The sequence below is a fragment of the Schistocerca cancellata genome, chromosome 9 (genome assembly GCF_023864275.1).
Source record: "Schistocerca cancellata isolate TAMUIC-IGC-003103 chromosome 9, iqSchCanc2.1, whole genome shotgun sequence".
NCBI classification, from domain to species: Eukaryota; Metazoa; Arthropoda; class Insecta; order Orthoptera; family Acrididae; genus Schistocerca; species Schistocerca cancellata.
The window spans coordinates 145,544,062-145,569,940 of NC_064634.1; the positions used below are offsets into that span (position 1 = coordinate 145,544,062).

The window sequence follows — 25,879 nt, forward strand, 5'->3', positions numbered from 1 at the left end:
ATAGGCTTAATGGAAGAGACAGAAAAGATCCAAACAAGAGCAGCGTGCTTTGTCACGGATCCGCCTAATGAATGAAGGAGCATCACCGATATGCTCATCCAGCTCTAGAGGCAGGTGCTACAGGCATTGCACATCACTAAGAGCATCAACTGTTACGAATAGGGGCAAAACATCCTGCATGTTCCTATTAACCATTGCCAAATATTGGGTTAAAACAGTCTCCCAGATGCGTATTTTATCAACAGTCAGTAACTGAGGGACATACCGCACAAGTTGCTCTATTAAAGGCAGGATGAACCTGAACTCAGGTGTGCCATGCTTTGGATTTCAGCCCCTGGCTGGGTTGGCTAGACAGACTGCGATGTAGGTTGCCATTTTAGTGATTTAAGGGAGCGCCAAATTGGACATGGTCCATGTCATGTGTCCAGATAACATTACACTGTGGCTGCGGTTATGGTTCAGACATCAGTGGGAAGGTTCACACATTATCTTTCGCAATTGACCTATTCACGCTTCTTCTTCTTCTTCTTCTTCTTCTTCTTCTTCTCCTCCTCCTCCTCCCCTCACTGCCAAAAAATCCTGGAGCATTGTAGTTTACTTAGTACCTATGAAAGTATTCGCATCTTCAGCTGTTATCAATAACTCATACATTACCCATCATACTTTTGTACTTCTTCAATCACTCTCTTCCATTGTAACAAAAGCACAATAGACAAAATGTTACCTGCAGATACCCTTCTCGGGTTTGCCACCGGGTCATATTGTGGATTTCGTCTATACAACTGTTCGACAACTTCAGGAAATGGTAGGTCTCTGGTCACTGCTACCAGACGCGACTGATGATAATCGCGCGGCGCAGTCGAAATTTATCAGGCCAGGAGCAGGCAATACGCGTGTGCGGGAAGACGCTCGCAGTTTGAAGAAAGCGATGCGCATAGTGCCCTCGCCAAGAGGCGCAGAAAGGTGTTCCACGCGTGCGTGATGGGCAAAGAGCGTGCCGCAAGACGCTACTGTGCTTAAAAATTGAATTAAGACTCAGCAGTGAGCTGCGTCAACTCATGAATTGCAAGTTGCTGTTGTATCTTTTTTAATCTAACGCAGCAAATGCTGGATTCCAGACGGCGCTTAATTGTAAGCCTTCATCCCTGAGAAGGCTATCCTTCGTACGGATTTGTAGGACCTCCTTAAGAACGCAGTCCCAAAAAGATAAACTGGGTATAAAATTTCCGCCTTCGCTTAAAACATGTGACGCCCCATGTCCAGACAATGCTCCACTACTTCTGATTTATCAGGTTGTCCAAGGCGTGTATGACGATGGGGTTTTAACGCAACGTTCTTGCACGGTTCGGCGAATCTGTCAAATATAAGATTTCCCACACTGACATGGGATCTTATATACCCCATATTTCCTATGACCACGATCGTCTTTGACTGTACACAACAAATTCCTCAATTTTGCTAGTGGCCGTAAAACACACTTGATGTCGTATCTCTTCAGGATACTTTTTATTCTTGAAGACATGCCGCCAAGATATGGCAAGAAGGCCGTTGCACTGGAAGCCTCTGCATCTTCATTTACGTCCCTGCTCTGAACTTGCTTGGAACGGAATGTATGACGTATCTGGCCATCACAATAGCAGTTTTGTTGGAACACCATTCTAAGGTGTTATAGCTCACCAGGCAGACTGTCGATACCTATAACCACATGTGATCTATGTATCAAAGAGTGTAATACACTACGGCGTTGTGGAGAATGATGACAGCTTGTGGACTGCAGACATAACTCTGTGGGAGTTGGTTTGCGCTAGACACTACGTCCCAGTGTACCGTCGGCTTTCCCTCAAACCATGACATCCAGGAATCGTAAGATGTCATCTTTCTCCACTTCCATGGTGAGCCGTATATTCGGATGGAGGGAGTTAGGATGCTGGAGGCCACACCACAAGCGTTTCGTCTACATACCGCCAGAAGGAGGAGGATTGGAGGCTTGCCAACTGCAGTGCTTTTTCCTCAGAGTCTTCCATAAAATAAATGGCCACCATGAGAGACAGAGGACTTCCCATGGTGACTCCGTCCACTTGTTCGAAATAATGGCCATCGAATAAGAAATAAGTTGAGGTAAGCACATGTTTAAACAATGCAACGATGTCTTTCACAAACTTGCTGCTGATAGGCTCTAAAGAGATATTTAGAAGTACTTTCGTAAACAAAGATACAACGTCAGTCTAACTAAAATATCTGATGGATGCAGCTTAAGTGTCTTCAGGCGTCCTATGAGGTCATCTGAGTTCCGCGTGTGATGGTCACATTTGTCTTCGAGAGGTTCCAACAGTAAAGTAAGATATTTAACCAAGAAAAATGTAGGAGCTCCAACGGTTGACTGGTTGCTTTGAGAGAAGGGACCAAACAGCAAGGTCATCGGCCCCATCGGTCCCATCGTTTCCATCGGATTAGGGAAAGGTGGGAAGGAATTCGGCCGTGCCACTTCAAAGGAACCATCCCGGCATTTGCCTGAAGCGATTTAGGAAAATCACACAAAACCTAAATCAGGATGGCTGGACGCGGGTCTGAACCGTCGTCCTCCCGAACGCGAGTCCAATGTGCTAACCACTGCTCCACCTCGCTCGAGCTCCAATGTTGCTCACTATTGGGTGAAGAGGAGAACCATCCTTATGCATCTCCGGTGGGCTATACCGTCTTCGGGGAACTGCAGCCTGTTTCGGATCCTCTCTTAGCTTGCGATAAGCAGGGTCGTCTAGCTTCGCTTCTGTCTTACTGCTGTATTCAGCTCGTAAGAGAAAGACAGTGGCATTCCACTTATCAGCGGGTGTAATGACGAGGTCTTTTCCGGTCTCAAGTTTCGCAGATCTTTTCTTTCTGCTGAACTGATAATAAACTTTTATGAGGGGCTCGGGTTAAAATTCGGCAGGTGTATCTCCTAAACTCTTCGGCAGCGTTACCAGGAAGTTCCAAAATTGTCTGTTCTATCCCAGCTAGCACATCTCGGACTGGAGCTGACCCAGGTGTCGGTGCACAGTTCAAACCTTTCTCGAGCACCGAAACCGCGGCGTCGTCCAAGATGCTATCCGTCAGATCAAACACAGTGCGTCGACATGGTGCATTTCCATCTCTCAGCTGTGCCTCGAGACAAGTTTACTTGGATATTTTGCGAGCCTCTGCTTGATGTTTCGACTTATCAGCTAGAGCTCACGTAACGCAATCTACCCAATCAAAAGATACAGCTGATATGTTCGAAGAGGTCTTTAGATGCAGTGATTGTAGTTTCATGGACACCATGTGCAGTTCCAGTAGCGTTTGACGTACCCTCACTCTCACTAGGGCTGCACTTGCCCGTCGTTTGATTCTGGCAGCGACCACAGAGTCAATATTACATCTAAATTTAGCAGACGTTGGGATAGTTTGCTTGTATCTCAATAAATAGGCCATAGTGCACAGCAGTCTACCTCTCTTATGATCTAACTAACTGAAGTATGTCGTTGGCCATCTCCTCCCCATAGAGGTACCTAATGTGACTTTTCGGGCTTTCCCGACGGATCTGTTGCAAATAAACTTCTCTGGTTTGTCGCCGGATCATATTGCCCAAATCCCACAATATTTCGTCGATACAACTGCTTGATATCTTCAGGTGGTGGTAGATGCTGTTGTCACTGTCTAATAGGTAAGCCATGCATTCCATCCTAAGTATGCTGAGAACAGGGATGTAAAAGAAGCTGGGGGGGGGGGGGTAACCAATGCAAAGTCCTTCTTGTACTATTTTTGCAGCATGTATTCAAGGACAAAAAGAATATTCAGGACACGCGACATCAAGTGTATTTTCTGGCCACCGGAAAAACTGAGGAATTTGTTGTTTTCGGTCAAAGACGATCTGGCCCTTGGGAAACGTATATATGCCAAATTGGGAAATCTTATATTGGGCATTCATGCGGAACAGAGCAAGAAGTTGTATTGAACACCAGCGTCATACACGCCTGGGCAAACCTGATAAATCAGCGGTAGCCGATCATTGCCTGGACAGGTGGCACCACATGTTTTACGAGAAGACTGAAGTTTTATGCTCAGCTTCATCTTGTTTGGACTGTGTTCTTAAGGAGGCCATACATATTTTTACGCCGGACAGTCTTATCAACAGGGATGCATGTTTTCAATTAAGTGCCGCCATTAGGTTAAAGAAGAAGAAACAAGAACTTCCGATTTATGAGTCGATCCAGCGCACTGCTGAGATACACTGAAGAGCAAAAGAGACTGGTACACCTGCCCAATATCGTTTAGGGCCCCCACGAGCACGCAGAAGTGCCGCAACGCGACATGGCACGGACTGGACTAATGTCTGAAGCAGTGCTGGACGGAATTGACACCAAAGCAGTGCTGGACGGAATTGACACCATAAATACTGCAGGGCTGTCCATAAATCCGTACGAATACGAGGGGGTGGAGAGTTCTTCTGAACAGCACATTGCAAGGCATCCCAGATATTCTCAATGATGTTCATCTCTAGGGAGTTTGGTGGCCAGCGGAAGTGTTTAAACTCAGAAGAGTGTTCCTGGAGTCACTCCATAGCAATTCTGGACGCGTAGGGTGTTGCATTGTCCTGCTGGAATTGCCCAAGTTCTTTGGAATGCACAATGGACATGAATGGATGGAGGTTATCAGACATGATGCTTACGTACGTGTCAATTGTCAGAGTGGTACCTGGACGTATCACGGCTCCCAGATCACTCCAACTACACGCCCCACACCATTAAAGAGCCTGCGCAAGCTTGAACAGTCCCCTGTTGACTTGCAGGGTCCATGGACTCATGATGTTGTTTCTAGACCAGTACACGTCCATCCGTTCGATAAGTCCTTCCAGCCAACATGTTTCCAGTTATCAGCAGTCCAGTGTCAGTGTTGAAGGGCCCAGGTGAGGCGTAACGTTTTGTGTCGTGCAGTCATCAAGGGTACACGAGTGGGCCTTAGGCTCCGAAAGCCCAGATCAAAGACGTTTTGTTTAATGGTTCGCACGCTGACACTTGTTGATGGTCCAGCACTGAAATCTGCAGCAATTTGTGGAATGGTTACACTTCTGTAACGTTGAACGATTCTCTTCAGCCGTCGTTGATCCCGTTCTTGCAGGATCTTTTTCCGGCCGTAGCGATGTCGGAGATCTGATGTTTTACCGAATTCCTGATATTCACGGTACACTCGTGAAATTGTCGAACGGGAAAATCCCTACTTCGTAGCTACCTCTGAGATGCTGCGTTCATCGCTCGTGCCCCGACTGTAACACCACGTTCAAACTCACTTAAATCTTGATAACCAATCTAACAACAGTGCCAGACACTTGTTGTCTTACACGGGCGTTTCCGACTGCAATGCCGTATTCTGCCTGTTTACATATCTCTGTATTTGAATACGTATGCGTATATCAGTTTCTTTGGCGCCTCAGTGTATAATTCAGCTTTTAATCACAGGAGCGTCCGGCAGCACAGTGCTTGTCTACAGCGCATGCGCGGGGGGCCTTCATGCGTCTCCAGGTGGGGGGCACCATGAGCGCCGATTTCCTCCAAATGCGAGAGCGTCTTCCTGCCTACGCGTAGTGGTGGCAACAGCATTTACCGCCACCTGAAGATGTCGAACACCGGTATCGATGAAATATTGGAGGATTCCCGCCATATGATCCGACGGCAAAGCAGAGTAGTGCATTTGCAACGTATGCATCAGCAAAGCCTGAACAGTCACAAAACGCTAATTATCTCCCTCGGATTGCAGTAGGGACAGTCTGAGACCAACTACCGTCGTCATTGATCGTGACAATGAAGTGGTACTTGGCAGTTAGTTGGATAGAATCAGGGACGCCCGGAAGACGTGACAGAATGGCAGTAAGTGCCGAAATGCGCCCTACAGTTTGAACTACCTTGCTCTCTCTTCCACTTAGCGCTGATAGATTGCGTTATCATTGACTTTTTAGCGGTTTCCATTATAATTACCTAACAGGGGAGGCGAGGAAGGAATATTTTCTTTCTTCCTTAGTATTTCTACGGGCAAGTTCAAATTTCATTATATTTCCGGTGTGCAACCGCATAATTCCTCCTTCTTTTAATATTTCGGCTCACTCTGAAGATGGCTGAACCACATACAGCCGAAATATTAGAAGAAGAAGAAGAACAAGAAATTATGCAGCTGCACTCTCGAAATTTAATGGAGAAGTCATTAAGCAGCAAAAACATGAAGTTTCACGTTTAAATTCATTTATTCAAAAATAGTCTCGAGTGCTACTGCAACATTTACATGAGATTTATTCAGTTCTGTTTTGCCCTGTCCACATTTCCAACCCTCAAATGCAAAAGGCTTACTATCAGCATGGAACTCGTCTTATATGCGTGTCTAGCAGCGCCAACTCCAATGACCAATTCAGATGGCTATAAAGAGCTACCTGCCTGACGCATCAGCTTTTTAATTGCTCACTAGCGCACAAGAATGAACATATTGAGGCTTTACGAAAATTCCCCGCAATTTCACGGAAATTTACCAGACTTATCAAACGATTCTCATAGAATTGGCCTTCGTGTACTCACAAACATATTTCCAGAGCGTCGTAAAGATAGCTAAATGTAACCACCCCGTTGTCCGGACAGCAACCACTTGCGAATACTTCCTCAAAGACAAACGGTCCCACAATACGCCCGAAAATATAGCGCAACTCCGAGCCATCATTGTGATGTTATGTCACTATTTCTTTTAGATTTTAGCCGGAGGGCCATTACCAACTACCACGTGTACAGTCACACGTAAAGTCAATGAGCGGAGCAAAACCTTCCATCTATTCACTCGAGCTTTAGTCTGGCGATGAAACTGAAGCCAGCGAACAGAAAACAAAATATTAAAACGAAAGATGTGTTCGTGCATGAAAAACCCACCATATCAATGTTTGATTCTCACACTCACTCAAAAATTGGGACATATAGAAATGAAAAACCATGGTACTCTTTAAAAAAGCGGGCAAGGCAGGCTTGACGGTGGGGGGGGGGGGGGGGGGACTTTGCGTGCTTCAGTGATACAGGTACCTGTAAGGTAGATGCAACCAAAGCGGAAGGGTATCTATTGAGATGCCAGACAAACGTGTGGTTCCTGAAGAGGGGCAACAGTCTCTTCAGTAGTTGCAGGGGCGAAAGTCTGGATGAATGACTGATCTGTCTTTCTAACATCAATCAAAACTGCCTTGCTGTGCTGGTACAGCGAACAGCTGAAAGCAAGGGGGAATTTTTTCCGAATACATGCAGGCTCTCCTGTATGGTTAAATGATGACGGCATCCACTTGAGTAAAATATATCGGAGGTAAAATAATCTCTCATTCCGATTTCCGGCGGGGACTACCCAGGAAGATGTTATCATGAGAAACAAAATTGGCATTCTAAGGATCTGAGCATGCAATGTCAGAGTCCTTAATCCAGAAGGTATGTTAGAAAATTTAAAAAGGGAAATGGTTAGGTTAAAGTTAGGTATAGTGGGAGTTAGTGAAGTTCGCTGACAGGAGGAACAAGACTTCTTGTCAGGTGAATGCAGCGTTATAAATACAAAATCAAATAGGAGTCGTGCAGGAGTAGGTTTAATAATGAATAAGAAAATAGGGACGCGGTTTAGTTATTACGAACAAGATAGTGAACGCATTATTGTAGCCAAGACAAACACGAAACCCACACGCACCATAGTACTACAAGTTCATATGTCAACTAGCTCCGCAGATGATGAAGAGATTGAGGATGTGTATGATGAAATAAAATAAATTATTCAGATAGTTAAGAGAAACGAAAATTTAGTAACTATGAGGGACTGGAATTCGATAGTAGGAATAGTATGAAATGGTTCAAATGGCTCTGAGCACTAAGGGACTCAACATCTTAGGTCATAAGTCCCCTAGAACATAGAACTACTTAAACCTAACTAACCTAAGGACATCACACACACCCATGCCCGAGGCAGGATTCGAACCTGCGACCGTAGCAGTCCCGCGGTTCGGACTGCAGCGCCAGAACCGCTAGGCCACCGCGGCCGGCAATAGTATGAAAAATAGGAAGTGAATCTGGACTGTGGGAAAGGAATGAAGAAGAAAGCAGTCACGTAGAATTTGGCACTGAGCATAATTTAATCACAGCTAACACTTGGTTTAAGAATCACGAAAGTAGGTTGTATGCTTGGAAGAGACCTGGAGACACCGGAATGATTCAGATTGATTACATACTGATAAGACGGAGATTTTCGAAGAAGGTTTTAAATTGTAAGACATTTCAGGGGCAGATGTAGACTCTGACCACAATTTATTGGTTATGACCTGCAGTTTAAGAGTGAAGAAACTGCAAAAACGTAGGAACTTAAGGAGATGGGACCTGGATAAACTGATAGAACCAGAGGTTTTGTTGACTTTTAGAGGGAGCATTAGAGAAGGATTGACACGAACAGGGGAAAGGAATACAGTAGAAGAAGAATGGGTAAGTAGGTAAAAAGACGAGGGCTAGGAGAAATCCTTGGGTAACACAAGTGATATTTAATTTAATTGATGAAGGAGAAAAGATAAAAATGCAGTAGATGAAGCAGGCGAAAAGGAATACAAACGTCTAAAAAATGGGATTGACAGGAAGTGCAAAATGGGTAAGCGAGAATTGCTAGTGGACAAATGTAGAGATTTAAAAGCTTATATTACTAGGGGAAAGACAGATGCCGCCTACAGAAAAATTAGGAATTGCAAAATGGTTAAGCGGGAATGGCTAGAGGACAAATGTAAGGATTTAGAAGCATATTTTACTAGGGAAAAGATAGATGCCGCATATGGAAAAATTATAGAGATCTTTGGAGAAGAGAGAACCACCTGTATGAATACTAAGAGCTCAGATGGAAAACCAGTCCTAAGCAAAGAAGAGAAAGCAGGATGGTGGAAGGAGTATATAAAGGGTCTGTACAAGGAAGATGTACTTGGGGGCAATATTATGGAAAGAGCTCTGAAAGACCCAAATCGAAACAAGGCCCCGGGAGTAGACAACATTTCGTTAAAACTACTGAGATTCTTGGAAAAGCCCAGCCATATCAAACCTCTTCCATCTGGCCAGCGAAATGTATGAGACGGCCGAAATACCCTCAGACCTCAAGAAGAATATAATAATTCCAATTCCAAAGAAAGCAGGTCTGTCAGGTGTGGAAATTACAGAACTATCAGTTTAATAAGGTGCGGTTGCAAAATACTAACACCAATTCCTTACAGAAGGAGGGAAAAACTGGTACAAGCCGACTTCGGGGAAGATTAGTTTGGATCCCGGAGTAGTGTAGGAACACGCGAGGCAATACTGACCCTACGACTTCTGTTAGAAGACAGGTTAAGGAAAGGCAAACCTACGTTTATAGTTTTTGGAGACTTAGAGAAAGCTTTTGACAATGTTGACTGGAATGCTTTCTTTCTAATTCTAACGGCGGCAGGAGTGAAATACAGGGAGCGAAAGGCTGTTTTCAGTTTGCCACAGAAACCAAATAGCAGTTATTAAAGTCGAGGGGAGGGGCATGAAAAGTAAGCAGTTGTTAAGAATGGAGTGACACAGGGTTGTAGCCTATTCCCGATATTATTCAGTCTGTATGTATACTGAGCAAGCAGTAAAGGAAAGAAAAGAAAAAAATTGCAGTAAGAATTAAAGTCCAGAGAGAAGAAATAAAAATTTTGAGATTTCCGAAGAAATTCTGTCAGAGATATCAAAAAACTTGGAAGGGCAATTGAACGGAATGGACAGTGTCTTGAATGTAGTATATAAGATGAACATCAACAGAGGCAAAACGAGGATAATGGAATGTAATCGAATTAAATCAGACTATGCCGAGGGAACTAGATTAGGAAATGAGACACTTAAAGTAGTAAATGACTTTTGCTATTTGGGGAGCAAAGTAACTGATGATGGTCGAAGTAGAGAGGATATAAAATGTAGCTGGCAGTGGCAAGGAAAGCGTTTTTGAAGAAGAGAAATTTGTTAACGTCGGGTATAGATTATGTGTCAGGAAGTCTTTTCTGAAAATATTTGTATGGAGTGTAGCCATGTATGAAAGTGAAACATGGACGAAAAACGGTTTAGACAAGAAGACATTAGAAACTCTTGAAATGTATTGCTACAGAATAATGCTTAAATTTAGATGGGTAGGTCACGTAACTAACGAAGAGGTCCTGAACAGAATTGGGGAAAAAAGAAATTTGTGGAACATCCTGACAAGGAGGAGGGATCACTTGGTAGGACGCATTTTGAGACATCAAGAGATCACCAATTTAGTACTGGAGGAAAGCGTGGTGGATAAAAACCGTAAGACCAAGAGATGAATAGAATAAGCAGATTAAGAAAGATATAGGTTGCGGTAGTTACTCGAAGATGAAGAGGCTTGCACAGGATAGAGTAACATGGAGAACTGCGGCAAGCGAGTTTTCGGACTGGACATCACAACAACACGCTGCGGTTCAAAAATGACTCTGACCACTATAGGACTTAACTTCTCAGGTCTTCAGTCCCGTAGAACTTAGAACTACTTAAACCTAATTACCCTAAGGACATCACACACATCCATTCCCGAGGCAGGATTCGAACCTGCGACAGTAGCGGTCGCGCGGTTCCAGACTGTAGCGCCTACAACCGCTCGGCCACTCCGGCCGGCCAACACGCTGCGGAATTAGGCCCTTTGCTAGCACATGTTTATTATTTCTCAAGCAGCAAATAGTGCCGCATGATCTGAAAAGAGTGTAATCATTACTGCTGGCAAGAAAGGGTAGAAGCATGTGTGCACGATGTTACATAGCAATATCGTCAACGTCTTTGCCGGGCGCTGATGACCACGATGTTGAGCGCCCCATAAAGCATTATCAAATGGTTCAAATGGCTCTGAGCACTATGCGACTTAACTTCTAAGGTCATCAGTCGCCTAGAACTTAGAACTAATTAAACCTAACTAACCTAAGGACATCACACACATCCATGCCCGAGGCAGGATTCGAACCTGCGACCGTTGCGGTCGCTCGGCTCCAGACTGTAGCGCCCAGAACCGCACGGCCATTCCGGCCGGCATAAAGCATTATCATCGCCAATGCCTTTGTGATCTAGAACCCTAGAGTAGATTTGAAACTGAATTGCACACGATATTCTCCACATCGCAGAAGCAGGTGATTGGACAGATTCCAAGGTTCCAGAAACAATTTACTCATTGTACTACATCTTCGACTAACGAGCAAGACACGATCGCGTGCAGTTATCTTTTAAGGAAAATCGTATACGAATTTTTAAAAGAGCTCTTGCGCTCTATCAAGTAGGCATGACAGCAGACAGACTTAGAGACACTTTCCTAGGAAGGTCAGTGAACATGTCTCCAACAAAAGTTGTGATCTATCGCCTCTAGACGTTTGTCACAAAGACTTTGAAACGCCTTGTACACACTGAAAGCCACAGTGTAATTCACGCCGTAGGGTAATTGGTATCAGTATTAGTTATTTTACACCCTGATCCATTCGTGAACTAAATGATGGTACACGCCTCGGTCAGCATCCTGATGCCTCATGATTTAGAGACCATAAATAAGATGGAGGCAGTAGAATTGTAGCGCTGTCTGCCTGCATACCTGTTCTCTAAATTTACCCAGTACGGCTGCCATGCTTTCAAACGTTCCCATTTACGTTCCTTGAGCATCTCTATTACAATTTTTGTGGCTTATACCGATCTATCATCCTCCTCATAGAAAAATATCTCTAAATCTGTCTGCTGTCATGCCTGCTTGACACAACGCCAAATACTAGAGAATTTTACTCATCGTTCACAGATCAGTGTAAATGATATTGCCATGGTACAATCTCCATACTCTAGTCAAGTATTGTAGAACTTGTATCAATAAACAGTATCGGTATTGGAAACTGTTGTTAATCTGTCTTGTGATCTATTTTTGTCACAGCTGTTGCCCAACGGTATTTGGTCATGTGAGGAATCTGTATGGTTTCTGCGTGCAAGCAGGCCAGATCATAACACCAACTACTTCGGTGGGAGGGGTGTTCCCTTTCTGCCAGATTGCTGTAATTGATACCAAGAACATCTGGCGGACGCAATGTAGATACCGGTTAATTTAAAGAAACATGGGAACATAGCATCAAGTAGCCACTGTTAATAATGTTACTTGTTACATCTACATCTACATAGGCATTCCACAAGCGACGTACGGTATCTGGCGGACGGTACCCTGTACCACTATTTGTCATTTCCTTCCGCGTTCCACTGGCAAATAGAGCGAGGGAAAAACAACTGTCTGTATGCCCCCCGTATGAGCCGTAATTTCTCGTATCTTATCTTCGTGGTCCTTATGCGCAGTGTATGTTGGCGGCAGTAGGATCGTTCGCCAGTCAGCTTCAAATGCCGGTTCTCTAAATTTTCTCAATAGTGTTTCCCGAATATCGTCTTACCTCCAAGGGAGTTCCTGAAGCATCTCCGTAACACTTACATGTTCGAACCTACCGGTAACAAATCTAGCAGCCCGCCTCTGAATTGGTTCGATGTCCTCCTACAATCCAACCTGATACGGACCCCAAACACTCGAGCAATACTCAAGTATTGGTCGAACGAGTGTTTTGTAAGCCACCTCCTTTGTTGATGGACTACATTTTCTAAGGACTCTCCCAATGAATCTCAACCTGGTACCCGCCTTACCAACAATTAATTTTATATGATCATTCCACTTCAAATCGTTCCGCACGCATACTCTCAGATATTTTACAGAAGTAACTGCTACCAGTGTTTGTTCCGCTATCATATAATCATACAATAAAGGATTCTTCTTTCTATGTATTTGCATTTGTCTATGTTAAGAGTCAGTTGCCACTCCCTGCACCAAGTGCCTATCCGCTGCAGATCTTCCTGCATTTCGCTACAATTTTCTAATGCTACAACTTCTCTGTATACTACAGCATCATCCGCGAAAAGCCGCATGGAACTTCCGACACTATCTACTAGGTCATTTATATACACTCCTGGAAATTGAAATAAGAACACCGTGAATTCATTGTCCCAGGAAGGGGAAACTTTATTGACACATTCCTGGGGTCAGATACATCACATGATCACACTGACAGAACCACAGGCACATAGACACAGGCAACAGAGCATGCACAATGTCGGCACTAGTACAGTGTATATCCACCTTTCGCAGCAATGCAGGCTGCTATTCTCCCATGGAGACGATCGTAGAGATGCTGGATGTAGTCCTGTGGAACGGCTTGCCATGCCATTTCCACCTGGCGCCTCAGTTGGACCAGCGTTCGTGCTGGACGTGCAGACCGCGTGAGACGACGCTTCATCCAGTCCCAAACATGCTCAATGGGGGACAGATCCGGAGATCTTGCTGGCCAGGGTAGTTGACTTACACCTTCTAGAGCACGTTGGGTGGCACGGGATACATGCGGACGTGCATTGTCCTGTTGGAACAGCAAGTTCCCTTGCCGGTCTAGGAATGGTAGAACGATGGGTTCGATGACGGTTTGGATGTACCGTGCACTATTCAGTGTCCCCTCGACGATCACCAGTGGTGTACGGCCAGTGTAGGAGATCGCTCCCCACACCATGATGCCGGGTGTTGGCCCTGTGTGCCTCGGTCGTATGCGCTCACCTGCACGGCGCCAAACACGCATACGACCATCATTGGCACCAAGGCAGAAGCGACTCTCATCGCTGAAGACGACACGTCTCCGTTCGTCCCTCCATTCACGCCTGTCGCGACACCACTGGAGGCGGGCTGCACGATGTTGGGCCGTGAGAGGAAGACGGCCTAACGGTGTGCGGGACCGTAGCCCAGCTTCATGGAGACGGTTGCGAATGGTCCTCGCCGATACCCCAGGAGCAACAGTGTCGCTAATTTGCTGGGAAGTGGCGGTGCGGTCCCCTACGGCACTGCGTAGGATCCTACGGTCTTGGCGTGCATCCGTGCGTCGCTGCGGTCCGGTCCCAGGTCGACGGGCACGTGCACCTTCCGCCGACCACTGGCGACAACATCGATGTACTGTGGAGACCTCACGCCCCACGTGTTGAGCAATTCGGCGGTACGTCCACCCGGCCTCCCGCATGCCCACTATACGCCCTCGCTCAAAGTCCGTCAACTGCACATACGGTTCACGTCCACGCTGTCGCGGCATGCTACCAGTGTTAAAGACTGTGATGGAGCTCCGTATGCCACGGCAAACTGGCTGACACTGACGGCGGCGGTGCACAAATGCTGCGCAGCTAGCGCCATTCGACGGCCAACACCGCGGTTCCTGGTGTGTCCGCTGTGCCGTGCGTGTGATCATTGCTTGTACAGCCCTCTCGCAGTGTCCGGAGCAAGTATGGTGGGTCTGACACACCGGTGTCAATGTGTTCTTTTTTCCATTTCCAGGAGTGTATGTTGTGAAAAGCAATGGTCCCATAACACTCCCCTGTGGCACGCCAGAGGTTACTTTAACGTCTGTAGACTTCTCTCCATTGATAACAACATGCTGTGTGCTGTTTGCTAAAAACTCTTCAATCCAGTCACACAGCTGGTCTGATATTCCGTAGGCTCTTCCTTTGTTTATCAGGCAACAGTGCGGAATTGTATCGAACGCCTTCCGGAAGTGCCCGCATCTCGTGGTCGTGCGGTAGCGTTCTCGCTTCCCACGCCCGGGTTCCCGGGTTCGATTCCCGGCGGGGTCAGGGATTTTCTCTGCCTCGTGATGGCTGGGTGTTGTGTGCTCTCCTTAGGTTAGTTAGGTTTAAGTAGTTCTAAGTTCTAGGGGACTTATGACCACAGCAGTTGAGTCCCATAGTGCTCAGAGCCATTTGAACCATTTTTTGAACCTTCCGGAAGTCAAGAAAATTAGCATCTACCTGGGAGCCTGTATCTAATATTTTCTGGGTCTCATGAACAAATAAAGCGAGTTGGGTCTCACACGATCGCTGTTTCCGGAGTCCATGTTGATTCCTACATAGTAGATTCTGGGTTTCCAAAAACGACATGATACTCGAGCAAAAAACATGTTCTAAAATTCTACAACAGATCGACGTCAGAGATATAGGTCTATAGTTTTGCGCATCTGCTCGACGACCCTTCTTGAAGACTGGGACTACCTGTGCTCTTTTCCAATCATTTGGAACCTTCCGTTCCTCTAGAGACTTGCGGTACACGGCTGTTAGAAGGGGGGCAAGTTCTTTCGCGTACTCTGTGTAGAATCGAATTGGTATCCCGTCAGGTCCAGTGGACTTTCCTCTGTTGAGTGATTCCAGTTGCTTTTCTATTCCTTGGACACTTATTTCGATGTTACCGTGCATCATCAAGCAACCGCAGAATGCTGACCACCCTGTCAGCGTTTACGTATGCAGAGAACAACACGGGTCCTATCACACTTCCTTGGGGCACCGCTGACGGTATATCTCTGATGAACTCGCCGTTAAGGGCTACATACTGGGTTCTATTATTTAAGAAGTCTTCGAGCCACTCACATATCTGTGAACTTATTCCGTATGCTCGTACCTTCGTTAACAGCCTGCAATGGCGAAACGTGTCATACGCTTTCCGGAAATCTAGAAATATGGAATCTGCCTGTTGCTCTTCATCCATAGTTCTCCGTATATCAAAAAGGGCAAGCTGAATTTCGCACGAGCGATGCTTTCTAAAATCACACTGATTCATGCACATAAGCTTCTCAGTCTCAAGAAAATTTATTGTATTCGAACTGAGAATACGCTCAATGATTCTGCAGCAAACAGAAGTTAGGGATATTGGTCTCTAATTTTGCGGGCCTGTTCTTTTACCTTTCTTATATACAGGAGTCCCCTGCGCTTATTTGCTGTCGCTTGGTGGTTTGCGCTGGGCGAGAGATTCACAACAAATGCAAGCTAGGTAAGGGACCAGTACCGTAGAGTACTCTTTGTAAGATCGAACGGGGATTACATCAGGACACGGTGATTTATTTGCTTTCAAATCTTTCAGTTGTTTCTCTACGTCAGGTATGCTTATTACTATGTCGCCAATATGGGAGTCTGTCCGATGGTCAAATAATGGTATGTCTGTATGATATTCCTGAAAGTGGAATTTAAAAAGTCAGCTTTCGTTTTGCGATCTTCAACTGCCAAACGAGGCTGGTCAACGAGGAACTGAATGGAAGCCTTAGACTCGCTTAGCGATTTTACATACTACCAGAATTTTCTCGGGTTCTCTTCGAGCATAGATCTTTTCACAGACGCACGAACCTCTACTGACCTTTGCTTGTCGTCATTTATGCGTTTCCTTTTGAACAGAGAGTGCAGTAGCCTCTGCTCCCTCTGTATCCGTCGAATTTAGTTATGAAACCATCCATCCTTTATCCACTTACTAGGCATATAAATTTCGAGATTACGATTTTCTGTCTGCTTAAACTTTGCCCATAATTCGTCTACATTCACCTTACTGGTACTAACTGATGGCAACTCACTGTCTAAGTGAGAAGTTGGTAACTGATTATCTGCTCTATCTAACAGAAGCACTTTTTTAGCCTCATACTATTGCCTAGCCTAAAAAACTCTCATATTCACTCTGCTACCCGGGTAGCTGCTTCCTTTATACAGTGCACCGCTGACCTATCATGAGGAGTTCTACAAATCTCCACACGGTAAAACAGGTCTAGAAGTCTGCATCCATTTCGTTAAAAAATAGAGCTGTTATGAGGTTCGAACTGACACGATCATCACAGTGGACGCCATATTTGTATGCGAATATCCATGTGGCAGTGTTTGTGTAATGTTTTGCCTTATACTGTTTATGTCTCTGAAGTTCGGAAAAGTGTTCAGTCTTGCTAATTATTTCGAGGAGGATGAAGCTCTTCAACAACGGTCGACAGATTTCCGACAGCACTGCCACCCAAAGAAACTTTTTGCACACTCAGAAACAGCCGACATCTTGTGAGCAGAATAATTCAGATTACAAAAATTAAAACAACCGCGTCTGATGATAACCCCTTTGGTTCAAATGGTGTAGTGTCCCTTTTCTTATATAAGAAAAGGATAAAAAAAGGCTGGTATTTCTTTGCTGCAGTGGTTCATCTACACCTAGGTTCACGTTTATATTCGGCAAGCCATCTGGTACTACTGTCTTCGTACCACCCTCCGAAGGAATGGCGCCGGGGGGCGGTGGGCGGAAATGACTGTGATTGCCTTTAAATCTCTGTATGATGAGCTCTAATTTCTTTGAATTTTGTCTTGCTCACTTAGCAGATTTATGCAGAAGGGAGTAACATTTTGTTTGACTCTTCCTGGGATTATTTCCAACGATTTGTCGACAACGGTGTAGTAGAAGAGTAGTGTAGCTTCGCCTATTTCTGAACAATGGGTTGCATTCCTTTTAGTTCATATTCAGTTACAACCCCCTGCTCCAATCATCGATTCTCCGCAGGGCTTCTTGTATTTCCCTACAGTATATAAACGTTGCAGTCATCTGCGAATTGCTTCAGGGAGTCTCCAGCGTTATCTACAATAATACTCATATATACTATGGGGAGATTACATCCGTGGATTTTGTTCTACAAAGAACGACGTGTTGAGCTCCATCTGCAAAACAATTCTGCATACAATCTCAAATCAGGTCAGATGGACAGAACTGCATAGAACGCCTTCATGAAGCCAAGGAACACAGCTTAAGTCTGGGTAACGATATTTACTGCGCTTCGGATTTCATGGTGGAATAGAGAGAGCTGTTTTGGCAAGTTCTCTGTTCGTGGAATGCATACTGATTTTTGTAAACATTTTCTGCCTCAAAATACTTCACACATTGATATTGCTCCTACACTTCTACGGGCCTTAATACATTTTATTTCATAAAACAAACCAATTTCAAATGTAATGAGAATGTTTTAGTTATCACCTCGTAAAATAAAGCTGACTAATTAATTTTTGTTTGTTTGCAGGCACATTTTTGCAACTGGTGTATACTGAAATCCCCTCACAACAGTATCCCAGCACGCTGCAAGAGGAGCTAAACAAAACAGCGCAGCCCATTGCTATCGTGAGTATCGTGTGATCATTCATTATAGACAGCAGCGGAAAAGTTGCACCAGTACGAGGCCAATACAGATGGCTAAGGAAGTTATCTTCATTTCCCTGAGACAGTTATAGCAATTCTGCTGCTGCCGAAAAAGAATCACCGCATTATTGTACAACGTCTTCACAGTGTTCAGACCGCATCAAATGGGAGTTAAAATTCAAGCTTTAGAAGATTAACGTCATGTTATTTGTCAGGTGTCGTCTTTCAGCCGTGAGCGAAGTCTGCTTCCTTTATAGTGGCGTTCAAGCTTGCCACTGCCAACAGATATGAGCTGCGAAGCAACATGAGCTGACCACTGACCAGCTTCAACGCTTCCATAAAGAAAACAGACTTCAATCCTGTTGGTTGGTTGATTTGGGGGGGGGGGGGGCACCAAACAGTAAGGTCATCAGTCCCATCAGATTAGGGAAGAATGCGGAAGAAAGCCGGCTGCGCCCTTTCAAAGGGCATTTGCCTGAAGCGATTCATGGAAATCATGGAAAACTTAACTCAGGATCGTCCGACGCGGGTCTGAACCATCGTCCTCCCCCGAATGCGAGTCGAGTGCGCTAAGCACAGCGCTGCCTCGTTCGGTGAGTAGACAGTCATCTCCTGACGAAGAAGAAGGTGTTAATCTTCGAAAGCTCGAGTTTTAAATACGATTTAACGTGATCTGAACGCCAAGAAGACTTTATGCACACAAGACATTAATTCCGTAGCTTTATATTTTTAATGCTTTTATATTTCGAATTAGCACATCATGAGGAGGACGCATCATTCACTTCGCTCACCTGTACGAGGTTGAAGCACATGGCTACGAGCGCCATGCCGACGAGGATGTAGGCGGAGCTGGCGATGACGCTGAGCTGCTGGTGGGCGGTGCCGTCGAGCCCGCCCGGCACCAGGTCGCCGAAGCCGATGGTGCCCAGGCTGGTGAAGCAGAAGAAGGAGCCCTCCAGGAAGGTCCAGTTCTCCAGGCGGTTGAACAGCAGCGCGCCGGCGCACACGTACGCGACGACGATGCACAGGCAGAGCGAGACGGGCACGCGGGCGGCGGGGGCGGGCTGCGGGGGCGGCAGCGGCGCCTCCAGCGGTGACGCTCCAGCCGCGATGCCCTCGCCGCCGCAGTCCAGCACCACCGACTTGCAGAAGTCGTCGCTGTCCGCGCTGCGGGCAGCCGCAACATCGAATTGGGACACTCGCAATTTTCACTAATCGTCTTCAGATGCAAGACATCTACACTGCCCGACAAAAGAAATTAAGCACCCAGAAAGGGAGAAGAAAACGGAGTGACACGTCGCAGGTTGGAGCTATGCGATGTTATTTCAGTGATTACAGAATTGTGTCACATTTACAAACAACTTGGAAGCATGAGCTATTAGTATGAAGTTACACTACCTCTGGCCTATGTTAGATTCGGTTGGAAAGCTGTTGTAAGGGCGTTCTGGACTACTAGAGAATAGCGGTCATTGTTCTAGTAGGAAATAGGGTTGCCACTGAGCACTAATTGGCCAAGACACAATAACTGATACACAGGAAAATATAACTAATGAAACACATAGTTCTTCTGTGCTAGCAAACATGTTGTAACGGCCCCTACCTTCTTCTACCTATTTAATTAATTAAGGAGAGAAATGGATTTTTCCGGCCAGCGTCGGACACGCAAACGGCAACAGTTGTTCCTCGTGATTAGTTATGTGTGGGGCGTTACGTTAACCCGCTTGTAACCTGCAAGTTCCCTGAGTCACCGTTAAGAGTTTTGCTTACCTCGCATCTTGTAAGGTTGTCTCTACGTCCCATGTTTTAACCCAGAATTCGCGCTCTGCACAAGCATTCAGTCTACTTTTAATAATGGACTGGCAAGCGGGAAAACCTCAACATTATTTTAAATAACTAGTTTCGAATTAGTGGGATGCCACCTTGTTTTAACAATAAAGCAGGAGAAAAATTCAGTCTTTGCATAGAGCGTAATGGTAATCTTGGAATGTAAGTTCACTCATCGAGCACAAGTTCATAAAATTATCTCCACACGAAATAATAACTGTTACCATTCGCACATTCATGAATATGTACATAAACGTTCTCAGAAGAACTTTTAACTCAAATAATGATTTTGATGTGCACACTTATTCGGTCCACTGAACATGTGCGGTACCTCTCCGAAAATTAGTCCGAGACAGGGCAATGAACTAGGTTCGATGTTTCGAGCCTGCCTGTGAAGGGCGCGTTTCTTATAAGTCGATGTAATCGGCCAGTGATAGGTAACATTAGGTAAAATACTAATTAAAATATGAGCTTGATGTGGAAGTTACTGAAATCAAACTGAAGAAGCTGTTAGTGTGAATGATGTCAATAGTCTAGTTGGAGTCGTATATAAACATTTAAAAAAGATAATATTAATACACAAATTTATGTGTTTGCCGGCAAGATTCGCAGTGTCCTGGGCAACCTTCGGTGACTCGTGGGCCTAATTCACACACTTAAGCTCCCGAGACGCATCGACACGTGACGCGACAAGAGCGATCCTGTCACATAACGTCAAAACTATAGCGCAATGCACTGATATGAAAGGCATCCCTTACCCGACACGCCACGCCAACAAAATAATGCCTTTTTGAGAGTACATTCATTTTATGTTCACCCCGTCTTCAGACATTTATAGGTATTTATGCGTCATCAAGGTCGTCTCTATGCTTACGACATTTTTCAGCAGCTGTCTTAAAAGCATCCGTTGCAAAATTCTGAAACGCCGTTACTAAAGATACAATTTTCACGACACGTAAATAAATTTAAAAACCAGAAAATAGGTTGCCAGGCTCTCTCTGGCTCTGAGCACAATGCGACTCAACTTCTGAGAACATCAGTCGCCTAGAACTTAGAACTAATTAAACCTAACTAACCTAAGGAAATCACACACATCAATGCCCGAGGCAGGATTCGAACCTGCAACCGTAGCGGTCGTTCGGCTCCAGACTGTAGCGCCTAGAACCGCACGGCCACTCAGGTCGGCAGGTTGCCAGGCATCTTGAAATATCATCACGGAAAAATAAACGTCTATAAAAGCAACTGTTACTGCTACTTCATTATATATTACCCTCTATTTTAACATTTGCAGTGCTACACTACGTTCATAAAGGACGGAATGTTAACACGAAAAAGAATGGAAAAATAAAATACATTACTGGCCATTAAAATTGCTACACCACGAAGATGACGTGCTACAGGCGCGAAATTTAACCGAGAGGAAGAAGATGCTGTGATATGCAAATGACTAGCTTTTCAGAGCATTCACACAAGGGTGGCGCCGGTGGCGACACCTACAACATGCTGACAAGAGGAAAGTTTCCAACCGATTTCTCATACAAAAACAGCAGTTGACCGGCGTTGTCTGGTGAAAGGTTGCTGTGATGCCTCGTGTAAGGAGGAGAAATGCGTATCATCACGTTTCCGACTTTGATAAAGGATGGATTGTAGCCTATCGCGATTGCGGTTTATCGTATCGCGACATTGCTGCACGCGTTGGTCAAGGTCCAATGACTGTTAGCAGAATACGGAATCGGTGGGTTCAGGAGGGTAATACGGAACACCGTGCTGGACCCCAACGGTCTCGTATCACTAGCAGTCGAGATGACAGGTATCTTATCCGCATGGCTGTAGCGGAACATGCAGACACGTCTCGATCCCTGAGTCAACAGATGGGGACGTTTGCAAGACAACAACCATGAGCACGAACAGTTCGACGACGTTTGCAGCAGCAAGGATTGGTTCAAATGGCTCTGAGCACTATAGGATTTAACATCTGAGGTCACCAGTGCCCTAGTACTTAAAACTACTTAAACCTAATTAACCTAAGGACATCACACACAGCCATGCCCGAGGCAGGATTCGAAACTGCGACCGTAGCGATCGCGCGGTTCCAGACTGAAGCGCCTAGAACCGCTCGGTCACTACGGCCGGCAGCAGCATGGACTATCAGCTCTAAGACCATGGCTGCGGTTTTAGAGCATCATTATGGTCGCATCCATGTTTGGCGACATCGCGGTGAACGCACATTGGAAGAGTACATTCGTCATCGCCATACTGGCGTATCACCCGGCGTGATGGTATGGGCTGCCATTGGTTACACGTCTTGGTCAACTCTTGTTCACATTGTAGGCACTTTGAACGGTAGACGTTACATTTCAGATGTGTTACGACCCGTGGCTCTACCCTTCATTCGCTCCCTGCGAAACCCTACATTTCAGCAGGACAATGAACGACCGCATGTTGCAGGTCCTGTACGGGCCTTTCTGGATACAGAAAATGTTCGACTGCTGCCCTGGCCAGCACATTCTCCAGATCTCTGACCAACTGAAAACGTCTGGTCAATGGTGGCCGCGCAACTGGCTCGGGACAATACGCCAGTCACTACTCTTGATGAAATGTGGTATCGTGTTGAAACTGCATGGGCAGCTGTACTTGTATACGCCATCCAATCTCTGTTTGACTCAATGCCCAGGCGTATGAAGGCCGTTATTACGGCGAGAGGTGGTTGTTCTGGGTACTGATTTCTCAGGATCTATGCACCCAAATTGCGTGAAAATGTAATCACATGTCAGTTCTAGTAATATAAATACCCGTTTATCATCTACATTTCTTCTTGGTGTAGCAATTTTTATGACCAGTATTGTACAGCAATGAAATAGGCAATCCCAGTCGACAGACAGTTAGGAATTACTGTACAAATTTCTTCTGCGGGCTGAATTCGAACCAGTAACGGGCCAGATCTGGCCAACGGGCCGTCGGTTGCCAAACCGTGCTCTATATGCTCCTGTACGACACGGCTTCTGATCCTTTCTCAACCTCCGAGACCATCTGACGTGTTATTGGATGTGGACTGCTACCATTTCTAACTGTTTGCTAGTGCTTAGCAAAGTAGGTCTTTCTACACTGTATGATGAAACCTAATAAAATATGTGTCAACGTGGAGCATAGATGCCACAATGCCTGCTTCCGCTCAATTCCTCATATAGCGTACCTGTGTGTTGAACCACAACTGTTCAGACGCTATTTATTCTTTCTTAAAATACGTGCTGCGTATAAACAATATTTATATATAAAAGTCTGGCTGCGTATGTTTGTGCTGCAAAACTCGGAAAGTAGTCGGTCGATTGACTTGATATGTTGATACAACGTTGCATTCGAATACGCGGGTGTTTTTATAGACCCATTTTAAATACAGGATGATTTTGTTCCACCGTGTACAAACTCTAGGAATTGACCAATGACAGGATATGGAACAACAAAGGTCTAATGAACTTATGTCCGGAGAAGCATGGTTTCCATGCTAGAGACCATTCATTAAACCATACTTTGTTACAGAAACAGCGGTCTAGTGCGCGCTATACCATGCAGCGGCAGTTACACTATGCATGGTTTCATTCCAGAGGATGATACTGTTCCTAATACGTCATGCCCTAGCGCCCCCTCATTCCACAGTAATTGGTAATGTTGTGTCCGATTCACTTCTCTTGTTGACTCACATTGTAGTGGGTGTGATACAGCATTGTACACAATGGTTCGGGATTAGAATGGAGAGCTTGCCGACATGGTGTTTACTTACGGAAAGCAAACGGCACGGGCAGCTAGGTTGTATCGGGAGACCTATCCCCGCCGACCACCACCACAGCATTCAATGTTTGCAACAGTTTTTCGCTGTTTGTCTGAGACAGGGTCGTTTCAGAAAACAGGAAATCATGAAAACCTACCCAAAATGTTCGAACACCAGACTTGGAGGAAAATGTGATTGATTACCACTGCAGACGGGGACCGCCGTGTCAGTACCAGGCAGTTGGTCTGCTAGTACAGGATAAGCCAGACAACCACGAGAAACATTCTCCATGGCTATTGTTACTACCCTTATTGCTTACAGCGTGTGCAGGGCTTACTAGCGTTACACTTTCCACAACTGGGGAAAATTTTGTCACTAGTATCTTCACCAGGCAACCACGATACCGGGATTTGTTTCGTCCATCTGTAAGGTGTCAGGCAAATCCAACACCTTCCATGAAAACCGTGACCTGATAGCAAATACGACAGTATGTCACATAGATCCGAATAAATCCTGACATTAAATTAACCAAAGTAATACGATCAACGAGTGAGCAAATGGAATACCACAGACTAACACAAGAACGCCTAAATGCATGTCATACCTTCCCACCGTGAAACAGACGCAGTTCTCAGGGGAGAAACGAGAACAGAAGCCGAGAGCAGGATCGTGTAGACTAGGAGGTCCTACGATAAGGGATGGACACCCACGTCGCCAGCCAACAGCCAAAACCACCCCCCCCCCCCCCCAGCCCATGTTAAAAGATAGATCCCTCCAGAAGAACAGTATAGATCTTACGATAACACTAAAAGGGCCACACCAGCTGCAAGTTTTAGCGTGAGACTATATGCGTCTCTGTTACGTTGCAGCCGGCCGCAGTGGCCATGCGGTTCTAGGCGCTCCAGTCCGGAGCCACGCTGCTGCTACGGTCGCAGGTTCGAATCCTGCCTCGGGCATGGGTATATGTGATGTCCTTAGGTTAGTTAGATTTAAGTAGTTCTAAGTTCTAGGGGACTGATGACCACAGCAGTTGAGTCCCATAGTGCTCAGAACCATTTGAACCATTTCAATCTGTTATACAAAATTGTTGAGGCTTTCGTGGCCACTTGTTGACAAACTGCCTATTGGCTTCCGTCTCGGGTTCTTCGGCCGACGTTCATCTAATGATTTTTCTGACGTTTCGCCAGCACGAGTGGCTGGCATTGTCAAAGCTTCACCCTCCATTGCCGGTGGTGAACTGGAGGCGAGCTCGCGGCCGCAGACTATATGTACCTGGCGCGCCAACGTCCGAGGGCTTCTCCACGGTCATTTCCGGTGCGGTTCTCCTCTTGCTACCTGCGACGGTCGTTCGCTGCAGTACGGGAAGCCAGGATCCGTTTACCTTAAGGCTTTCCTCCTTCTTGTTGAAACTGTTCGCGTGTTTTTGGATTTCTACAGCTTCTCTGAACAAGCGCGTGTGATAGTGCTTCTCTACAGCCAGAACTTCCGTGTCGGCGAATTTTATTGCGTGGTCGGTCTCATTCAGCGCGTGCTCTGCCACGGCCGATTTCTCCACCTGCCCCAACCTGCAATGTCGCTTATGCTCTTTGATCCTGGTGTTAATGGATCGTCCAGTCATTCCGACATAAACTTTTCCGCATGTGCAAGGTATACGGTATATTCCCGACATTGCAAGTGGGTCTCTTTTCTCCTTCGCCGATCTAAGACACTCTTTGATCTTCCTTGTCGGTTTGAAAATCGTCTTTACGCCGTGTTTGCGCAATATACGGCCGATTCTGTCCGTCACTCTGGGAATGTATGGCAGAAAGGCCGTACCCGACATTTCTTTTTCTGGTTCTTTACTTCGCCGAGTGTTTGGCTCTGTTACACTTCTAATGTAATTTGTGGAGTACCCATTGCTCCTCAGAACAGTTTCCAGGTGTTGCATTTCTCGTTTGAGGTGTTGAGGCTCACATATTCGTCCTGCTCTCTTTACGAGCGTACTAATCATGCCTCTTTTCTGGCTCGGGTGGTGGTTTGACAGTTTGTGCAGGTATCGGTCCGTGTGTGTCGGTTTTCGATACACGCTGTGTCCCAGGTTTTCGCCGTCCCTTGTGACCAGCACATCTAGAAATGGCAGTTTCTTGTCCTTTTCTACTTCCATGGTAAATGTTATGTTGGCATGGAGGCTGTTCAAGTGTCTCAGGAATTCACCGAGCTGTTCTTCACCATGGCTCCACACCACGAAAGTATCAT

The 25,879-nt window shown here is 45.7% G+C and overlaps 1 protein-coding gene across 1 annotated transcript in view; it reads right to left on the minus strand.

Annotated features, from left to right (window-relative positions):
• Positions 1-25,879, minus strand: part of LOC126101241 (potassium channel subfamily K member 3-like) — a gene marked incomplete at its 3' end in the record, with an annotated part of 334,125 nt that overhangs the window by 20,523 nt on the left and 287,723 nt on the right. The window contains exon 4 of the mRNA XM_049911929.1: positions 18,846-19,221. Coding sequence (XP_049767886.1) covers positions 18,846-19,221 — 376 coding nt within the window. The remainder of the gene's footprint in view (positions 1-18,845; positions 19,222-25,879) is intronic.